The 10193-nt window shown below is 45.8% G+C and overlaps 1 protein-coding gene across 1 annotated transcript in view; it reads left to right on the top strand.

Annotated features, from left to right (window-relative positions):
• LOC101660723 (transient receptor potential cation channel subfamily M member 3) overlaps positions 1–10193 on the top strand; it is a 108631-nt gene that overhangs the window by 19209 nt on the left and 79229 nt on the right. Inside the window, exon 5 of the mRNA XM_045288616.1 lies at positions 4350–4601. Within this exon, the coding sequence (XP_045144551.1) occupies positions 4350–4601 (252 nt within the window). The remainder of the gene's footprint in view (positions 1–4349; positions 4602–10193) is intronic.

Below are 10193 nucleotides of genomic sequence, written 5' to 3'. Positions count from 1 at the left end.
TCTACATGTAGGTCGCTTCATTCATCATGCTACCTCCTTCTTGGCCATTAGAATGGATTCCCCGGTGTAAACTGCAGCACAGTGATGAATTTGCTACAGCCTCTGGAGCCCGGAGCCTTGGTCCTGCCAGAGGCTTTGTGGGGGAACATGTCAGCTCTTGCTGCCTGGTGACTTAATGCCCGCATGCATCTCCCTTCCCCAGGATAAGCAGAAAAGGGAAAAACTGAAGCAGGAAGGCTGGACGCTCTCCAGGGACTCGACTGGAGGGAGACAAGGAGCAGTCTGTACTCCTCGGATTGTTCTGGGAGAGCTTGCCAGACAGGCAGGCTGCCAGGAGCCCCAGCCTTGGGTATTCATTTCTTCTAAGGCAGCATCGAATCGCCCAGAGGGCAGGGCACTGGAGGCTGGGGTCAGGGCAGGGTCAGTCCAAGAGTCCTTGCTTCCCAGGAAGCTGAGAGGAGCGGAGCACCTTCAAAGTCTGGCGTCTGCCTCTGGAGCAGAGCTGCCCCATCACACCCTCCGGGAGACGTGATCTCATCTGGATCCTCCTTCCCACAGTGAGTGGGTTCCGTGGTCTGGCTGTGACCACGCCCCCATTTCACAGGTGTGCAAACAAAGAGGAAACCATCGCCCTGTGCCCCACAGCTAGAAAGAGGGCCAACCGACTGCCTGCCCAGTGGTTTCCTGTTAGGTGCCGTCGAGGCGGATCTGACTCACAGCAGCCTGGTGTACAACAGAGCCACGCCGTGGCTGGTCCTGCCCCAGCCACGAGATTGTTTTTGTGTGCCATCGCGTTGTTACAGCCGTTGTGCCAAACCATCTTTGCAAGGGCCTTCCTCGCCTTCGCTGTATCCTCCGCTTTACCAAGCACGCTGTCCTTCTCCCGGGTCTGATATCTCCCGGCATGTCTAGAGCACTCGAGACAGTCTCCCCATCCTTGCCCTTAAGGAGCATTCTGGCTGTATTTCTTCCAGAACAGATTCGTTTCTTCTTTGGTCCGTCCATGGTCCTTTCAGTATTCCTCTCCAGCACCATAATTCAGTCTTCTATATTCAACATCCAACTTTCACAAGCATATCAAGCCATCCAAAATACCACGGCTGGGGTCATGGCAAACCTCATATAGTGTTTCTGAGACTATCAATCTGCAAAGAGGCAGAAAGCCTCCTTTTTCTCCCTCTGACGGACTGGTGTGTTTGAACTGCTCACGTTGGGGTTCAAAGCCCAAAGGCCTACTCCATAGCACCACCAGCAGTCATCAGATAGAAGGCGATCTGGGTCTCCAAATGACTGAAAGATAACACTCACTGCTCCCTCCCTCACCAAGTGATGTCCCCAAGGGTGGAAATGGTCCGAGTGCTCATGGGAAGAGTGGAGGTTCACACCCACCAGGAGCCCTAGTAGCAAAGTGGATTGTAAGTTGGGCTGATAACAGCAAGGTTGGCAGTTTGAAACCACCAACCTCTGAAGGAGAAAGTTGAGGCTCTCTGTTCCCATAAAGAGTTATAGTCTTGTGATTATACACCTTATTTTGAAGGCAATTTAATCATGGGGGGGGGGAGGCATGAAAGCAAGATATAAAATGTTCTGAAATTGATTGTGGTAATGACTGTCCAATTCTTCTTGATACGATTGAACGTTTGAATTGTGTGATGTGTGGGTTAGGGGCCGATAAAACTGTTTTAGGACGATGGTTACAGGCTAGAAAAAGCACAGGGTTGCTGTGAATTGGAATCAACTGGATGGCAGTGAGATAATGAGTGATGGGAGGAGGTGCCTCAGAAGAAAGCTCTGACAGTCTGCTTCCAAAAAATAAGCCATTGAAATCCCCATGAAACACAAGTCTGGAGTTGCCAGGCATCAGAACCCAGTGGCTGGCAACGGGTGGTGGGATCCAAGCTCTGACATGCTTAGAGCCCAGGGTGCTGAGAGAGGTGCCTGAGAACTGACACCGGAGTTGAGGGGGGGCCAGAGCGTGGGGGCTCTTCACTCTTCAAGCCTGCTTCATTCCATGGCTGACCTACTTTTATCGCCTTTCTAAAAAGATGTTATCCTTCCACAAAAGGATTTTCATTACTTAAAAATAATTACAGGGCACCCCCCCGCACCTCGGCAGGCTTCTTTTGACAGTCATAGCCAAGTGTGTCGTATTGGGCAATGGGCTGCAGCTCTGCTTGGGCAGTGCCCTCCGCTCCCTAGGTGTCCCTCAGGAATCCCTAGAGAAGATGAAGAGGTGGGGAGCCTTCGCGACAACACCCGCTACAGGGAGGTGTGATGGTTAGAAGAGAGAGCCTCCAAGTGTGGTCAACCCCGTTGCCTCAGACCTTGTTAGAAATGCGTGTTCTGGGGTCCCACTCCAGACCTGCTGAAGCAGAAACCCTGCGGGGCGGGGCAGCAACTGGTGCTGTCACCCGCTCTCAGAAGATTCTGATGGTCCCTCCATTGAGGACCATCACCAAGGATGAAAGAAGCTACCATGGCCCCAAGGATCTTGCTCAGGCCTAACTGATGGCATGGTGCATTACAAGTTGAGCTGCTAACTGCTAGGTCAATGGTTAGAACACACCAGATACTCTGGGGGAGAAAGGAGAAGCTATTTGCTCCCATGAGGACGAGCAGTGTTGGAGACGCTAGGCAGTGGGTCTACTGGATCCTATAGGGTCGCTCTGAGTCAACACTGACTTGAGGGTAGTGGGTTGGTTTGAGTTTAATTTGCCCTCGGTGTTTTAGGACAAAGTGAAGTGAAAAGGGAAGATTCTAATTAACCACCACGGATTAGACCTGTCCCTGTCTGTTCTGTCTTCTCCCATGGGAGATCCTGAGTGGAAGGCAAGGGTCATGGCTTGAGGAGAGGAAGCTCACAGGGATAAACACAGGGGACTCCTGAGAATGGCCTGGTGCACAGCCCCACGAAGCTGGTCTCTCTGGTTCTTCTGGCTGTGGGCCGGATGAGGGGTGGCCCTTCACTGTTCAGCTGTGCATTTCATAGAACCCAATGTCATGGCACAAAGGCCTCATCGAGGTAGTAAGTCAGAGTCGCACCCAGCAGGGATACAGCAGGGACTGGAGCACTGCTGTCCGGTGTCTGCAATAGTCAGACGATATGCACATATTGTCTGTTACGTAGCAGACCCTGAGAACAAAGAGGCTGCCCGCAAACTTTACAAGCTAGTGGACATAGGCAATATCCGGGTGATAAATAATGACGAGGTGTTTCGGTAAATGGATGGATGAGTGGCTAGTTATATGTACACACAGACAGAAGATGATTCTACCTAGTGCTAAAGTCTTCAGAAAACAGGGGAATGTGTTAAGGAGGGGCTTGGAGGTGTGGAAGCCACTGAAGCAAGGGTGATTAAGGAAGGCCTTCCTATGAAGGAAACATTTTGAGGTCTTTGAAGTTACACAAAAATCGAGGAGAAGAACATGCCTAACAGAGGAAGCAACAAGTGCAGGTGCCCTGGGCATAGAATGGACTGTCGTGCCGAAGGAGGGAGAATATGGTGGGATGCCAGAAGAGGCCATGGCAAAAGAGTTTGGAATTTTTCTCTTTATAGTGGAAGGCTTCAGAAGGTACTTGCATCCTCTGCCTTAGTTTTGTGGCTGTTGCATCTATCCAATCTCTCTGTGCTCTGAGTTCTCAGTTACTGTTGCAAAATTAAAGATCCAGCTGAATGAGTTTCTATCTATGCAGACAACTGAATAATCACCGTGTGGATCATGTCGTAGATTTAGGATCATTTTGTGTGCTGCTCAGAGGAGGAATTAAGGGCAGGTAGGCAAAACTGAAGGACCAAAGGCCAATTAGAAACTTTTGCAATTATCTTTGAGATGAGATGGGTTTAGCTTATGATGCCAGCAGCAGGGGGTTGGGAGTGAGTGGATTCGGTGAGATTCAGAAACAGGATTGGTTGATACAGAGGATGTGAGGCACATAAGAGCAGAATGAAGTGCTGAGTAATTCAATATGGTGGTGGTACTCTTTACTGAGATGGAGGAGGATGTGAGAGGAAATGTATAGGGTATTGGAAATCAATAATATTATGAGATCTTCGTGTATATCTTAGAAATAGAAGGATCGGAGGTACTGCTTCAATCTCCCTCTGGAATATTTACATCCTAGTAGCAGAAGCTTTCTCAGTGGTCCATTCATAGCATGTAAGTATAGAAGGGCTTCAGAAAGCTTGTGGAACCATTCCATTGTCGTTTAATTCAATTTTCCCATGAACTTTTGGAGCCCTCTCATATTCAAGTAGACACAAGTATTCGATGCAAGCTATGAATGTCGACGAACAGAACATCCACTAACCTATCAGGCCTAACTCCTCTCCTCCCTCCCTCCCTCTTAGATTCTGATGTCTGAGCCAGGAAAGCTACTACAGAAAGTGAAGGTGTGGCTGCAGGAATACTGGAATGTCACCGATCTGATAGCTATCCTGCTCTTCTCGGTCGGCATGATCCTGCGTCTCCAAGATCAGCCCTTCAGGAGCGACGGGAGGGTCATCTATTGCGTGAATATCATTTATTGGTACATTCGTCTACTGGACATCTTTGGCGTGAACAAGTACTTGGGCCCGTATGTGATGATGATTGGGAAAATGGTAAGCAGCGTCTCCATTTCATGTGATGATGTAAGAATAGGAATAGGAAACTAATATTTGGGGGGCTGATACAAAGGCCAGTCTAAAGGAAATGACCCCAAGGGTTGTATGGGATTTGTTTGTTTGACGCAGCACGTTTTACATAGTTGGGATTTTGAGAATTGATCATTACTCATTCACTTAATGAAAACATATAACTGATCTATTTTGCGTTAGGTAGCAGGCTAGGAGTTGAGGCAAAGGTTAGGAAGCAGGCTAGGAGTTGAGACAAAGATCCTCATTCCCGAAGTTGGAAGGTAAGAGAAAGATAGAGAGGTAATGACCTAGCGGTATGAGAGGGCTGTATAAAGTCAAGGAAGGCTTCGCATGGAGGTTCCCATGTGGCTGGGTCATAGAAGAGCAGTGGACTTCCACTCCAGTTTTCCTAAGAAGTGTTAGAAAAATGTGTGTCCGTACCCAAAGGTAAGAAAAAGAGTCTGAGTTGTGTTGAGTCTAGGTAGAGGTATATCAATCAGTAAGCGCTAGCAGACATCATACATATTGTTCCACAACCAGATATGATGTCTGTTAAGAACCAGATGCTGAAATGATGTTTCTACTGCTCTCATTCTTAAAAAAAATACAGAGTCCCAAATAGCAAGTTAATATGCTTCCATACAAAGAGCTGTGGTCACATCGCAACTCTCCTGGACCACATACTTCACATGAGCCCAGACTTCTCCATGAAGACGGAGCTCGGGAAGAATAGCCTCAGAGTGGAGTTGGGAGCGTCAGGGAGACCAAGCCCCTCCCCAGCTCCAGAAATTGGATGCTTGGAATCAGTTCCCTCGCATAGGAGTGTCCCTACCTTGTCTCTCCAGAGCACATGTGGAAAAGACAGGTCTATTTATCCTGCATGGCAATCACCTCTTACTAAAAATATGCTACATGCTTCCACTCCCTTTGGACTTCCATGGTATAAGCTATGGAAATTAGTCAGTAGATGTTCTTTATCACTTTTCACTCTGGTGTTATTATATGCAGCATTGCTGCTTAACTTTGGGGCAGCACATCAATATTTCTTAACCACCTGTGTAAGCGTGGCATTCTACTGCAATGAATCTTAAATAGCCAAAACCCTCCCTTACAAAAGCACTGATGAACTCATGGCGGGGTGCGGGGTGAGAAGGAGGGGGGCATGGAGAATTTGAATCCAAAACTAAAGAGTTATGAGGCCTAGAGCAATTTCGTTATGCTCGTTGAGATTTACTTATATCTGAAGTGGAAACGGTAGCTGGATATCTTGCACGGTTGCTGTGATCGTTAGAAAGAACACAAGGTCAACTCAATGGCTTATAGTAGGTGGAGGATACTTGCCTATCTTATCATTATGTTGACATTATGTTTGTTTGTTTTAAGTACAATGGGGAAAGTAAGATAAAAGGATGAACACAATCATTCCTCTGTATGCTTAACTCTGTCATAAAAAAAGTTGGTATTTATAGCCAGGTTGTTTGGATCGAGCATCAACAAGTTGACTCTGGAGGGGAAAACTGGAAATCAGCAAGTTTGAGTTACTTACCCAAAACTGAGCCCCAGTTCAATGAAGGATTTTTATCTGGGGGAGAATATATATACATATATATTCATCTATACATATATAGAGACATGTACATGTATATGTAAATAAAGTAGAATAGAGTAATATATATTGCCACCTGCTATATCATCTTCTTTTTACTTGAGTCATTAATTTGAAATTGTGGTGACAATTCCTGTGTTAGTCTGGGTAGACTAGAGAAACTAATTCATAGGCACTCAAGTATGTGTATAAGAAAGAGCCTTATCTACAAGAGCAATTGAATATTGAGAAAGCATCCCTGCCCAGTGCAGATCAAGTCCATAAATCCAATATTAGCCCATATGTCCAATACCAACCTATAAAGTCCTCTTCAGACTCACGAAACACATGCAATGATGCCAAATGCAGGAAGATCACAGGCCAGTGGGGGGAAGTCTTGTGGATCCAGTGGAGTTGTAAGCATCTCAGCGCTGGCAGGGGTCTCCATGTGGCTTCTCCAGGTCCAAGACTCTGGCTGCATCAGGGTAGGTCCATGCAGCTTCTCCTAAGGGATGTCTCTCAGGGAGTGAGCAGAGAGAGAGTATGTCTCCCACCCCGAAGGTGATTAAAAAAAAAAGTCCCCGGAATCCTCAGGGTAGGTCCATGCAGCTTCTCCTAAGGGATGTCTCTCAGGGAGTGAGCAGAGAGAGAGTATGTCTCCCACCCTGAAGGTGATAAAAAAAAAAGTCCCCAGAATCCTCAGGAGAAGGCCATGCCCACACAGAGGTCTCTTTGGCTGTGATTTGATTGACAGGCTAAACTCCACCCTTTCACTCCCAATCCTCCAATTGACACTAAATTATGTAACTACCACAATTCCTCTGGCTGAAAATTAGGACTCTCTGCCTCAAGTCTGTAGCTAGCCTTAAGAGAGAGGCTCTGAGGACCCTCCCCCAAGTTTATATTTAACTATGTGTGGGTGTGTGCATTGTCTGCAAGAAGGAGAAACGCTTACATGAGATTCTCAAACGCATCTTCAAACAGACACGAGGAAGGTGAGGAATGATGATGTCAGCTGCAGTGTCAGTCCACGGTCTCTCTCCCGTGGCCTCGTTGGCACTGGGAGCTGGCTTACCCTTGATTTTCAAGACTGCCCCTGACATCAAACCATGGTTACCAGCAACACTGGTTTCTACCCAGCAGGTGCCTGTAGCCTAAGCTCCCATACAGTTATGGCAACCAGAATTTGTCTAGACATTTTAGATGTCCTCGGGGACCCGGGGGTGGGGGTGGGGGTGCAACATCACCCACTGTTGAGAGCAAGTGTATTAGGCAGTGTCATCTCCAATCACTTGCTTCTCCCAGCTGATTCTTATCTCATTTTATTTCAATAAATAAACTCAGAAAATATGCTCCCCAAACAAACATATTGCATCTAAAAGACTGGGTCACATTTAAGCATTTGAGATCGCTAAAGGCATACCCATGCAGCAAGATTATTTTAAAACCTATGTCTATCATTTGAATAATGACATCATTATCCCCAGTTTGGACTAGAATGAAATCTTACTAATGAGTGAGCAAGACAGGCTTACTGCTTTTTCCCTACCTTCGAACTTACTAATGACTTCATTTCTCCATCATGAGTAAGTACAAGAGGACTCTATTTGGGGACTCTGCTTCCGTTCTAGGGGTGTTTTTTTTAGGGTAATTAGGTCAATAATTGAGTCACTGATGCAGAAGGTAGGTAAAACATGCCTATAGAATTTATCAGGGAACCAGATGGATGGCCAGGATGGAAGTTTTCCAAAAGATGCCCCAATATGATGACACTAAAAGCCTTTCAACATTGGAAAGTCCCTCCCTATTCATTGCTACCCAGACAAGCCACTCTATATATCACCTGGTCTTGGGACAGACAGTTGCTAGGATTCCTGGGCATAGGGTGATCAGGAGCCCATTTTGAAATTGGTTCTATGAGTATTTGTGTCATTAAAAAAACAGGACCACAAGAGCCTCAACGGTATGGAATGCCTGTGAACCCAATACCTGTGCAGCTCAACTGCAGATCCCCCGGATCACTTAAAAGAATCCTGACCCCTTTCCAGCCTACTCCACTTTGGAATGGAATTCTCCATGCGTGACACTGAGCTCACTACCATAATCCCGAATAAGAACAACAATAATAACTGTGACCAGTCAATTCGTGCCAGTTATCATGTCCGATGTGGCAGTATCCTCCCAGCCCCATGAAACAGGTGTTAGAACCACGTGGAACAATGAAATACACTAAGCCACCCAGCAGGGGACAAAGACAGATTTGAACGCAGGTCTATTTGACTCCACAGGCTGTACCCCTTCCACCTCTGATCATCGCAATAATAAAACTTTAATGGAGACTGAGAATTGACTGTGTGAAGGGGTTCACATATATCTCATTTAGTCCTTTTAAAAATAATATGCCTTGTGGTTATTCATAAGTGTGCACACCAAGGTTAAGCAGTTTGCCCAAGGCCACCAGCTAGTTTTGCTAGCGGATCCAAGATGGAAAGCTAGGCAATCTGTCACCCAAGCACACATCCTTCCCTGAACTGAGTGTGTGCTCTCCCTTAGCAAAGAGCTACTGTAAAATAAGCACATGTGATGGAGCCAGCTCTCTTAATATTGAACCAACTGAACAATTCAGTTCATCCTCACGAATTATACTCTGCATTACACAGTCTACCGGATTGTGGCATTTGTATGGAAATTAAGACTTTGTTGAAATATATGAAGCTGGGTGCTTGGAAAGAATGCTTCTCTTTGAATATTTGTTTTAATACTCTGGATAGATACTGCATTCAATCTGAGAGGGGGAAAATCCGGGGAAATTAGAAGAGTTGATATTTTGACTGGCTGAGTTTTCTTGCACCAAACTAGCTCCTATTACCACCTTCTCCTCTCAGCCTTCTTTTAATTACTCCAATTAGTGTAACGTTAGATCCCATTAATGTTTTTTCATTGACTGGACGGTTTATAAGTAGACGGTGGTTGAATGTTACAAAATAAAGAGAGAGAGAACAAGCAAGAGAACATGAGAACCAGGCCCATGTTCCCTATAAAACTGTGGGTGCAGTTGGTCTGATTGCTTTAGGAGACAGCTGAGACAACTGAGCTGCCAGAGGAATAAACGTGAACTCGCACATATGTATATTGAAGGACAATGAACAAATACGGATGAATATCACAGTTTTGAGATTCATATCTAGTTTTATAGCCACACAATATTTGTGAAAGAGATTGAGAAATTGCCTTGAAAGTTGATTAATGGACCTACTACCTAGTGGATCTTCAGGGTCCTGAAGGCATAGAAGAAGGCTGCACTGTTTGAAACCCAATAATGCGAGACAGGCACTGCATATGTTCTTTTAAAATATACTCAGTGGAGGCTTTCATTTTCATCAAAGATTATTTTTCATCTTTCTTGGTGGATGGACATCCCTTCAGGAAGTTTGATATCCAAGAGAAGGTAGTCTTTTGTATTAGCTGCAAGGAATAGGAACCAATCGCCAGTGAGCTTAACCTAGAAGGAACACACTGGTTTATAGAATGGTACGGTGGGACTGGCCTTCAGGGACTTCAGCAGCTGGAGACCCAAAGCTGCCAGCTTCTCTGTCTTTCTCTCTCTCACCCGGGCTAGCTACTTCATTCAGGTCTATCAATGCCACCAGTCAGAATCTCATCCTAGCCTCAGACATTATGAATTTGCATTACCCTGGAAAAGGAAAGGGCATTCAATTTTATTTTTTAAACCCATAAAAAGCATCCAGTTGACTTGTCATTACTACATACCTCATATCACTCTTGCCAACAAGTGAGTTGCCATGATTAGCCTCACCTGGAAAAAATACCTACCTGGTATCCAACATGGGTGGGCTATGTTTCCTCCTCTCTTTGGGGTGATAGGAGAAGGAACATTGGCATAGAAGAAACAGATCCTAGAGAGCATGCATGATGGAAACAAACAGGGAAGGAAGGGGTAAAGAGAAGCAAGAGAACAGTGTACTAGGCTG

This window comes from Echinops telfairi, unplaced genomic scaffold (genome assembly GCF_000313985.2).
Source record: "Echinops telfairi isolate 266 unplaced genomic scaffold, ASM31398v2 ScPeMD7_22;HRSCAF=79, whole genome shotgun sequence".
Lineage (NCBI taxonomy): Eukaryota > Metazoa > Chordata > Mammalia > Afrosoricida > Tenrecidae > Echinops > Echinops telfairi.
This window is presented reverse-complemented; position numbering and strand designations above follow the sequence as displayed.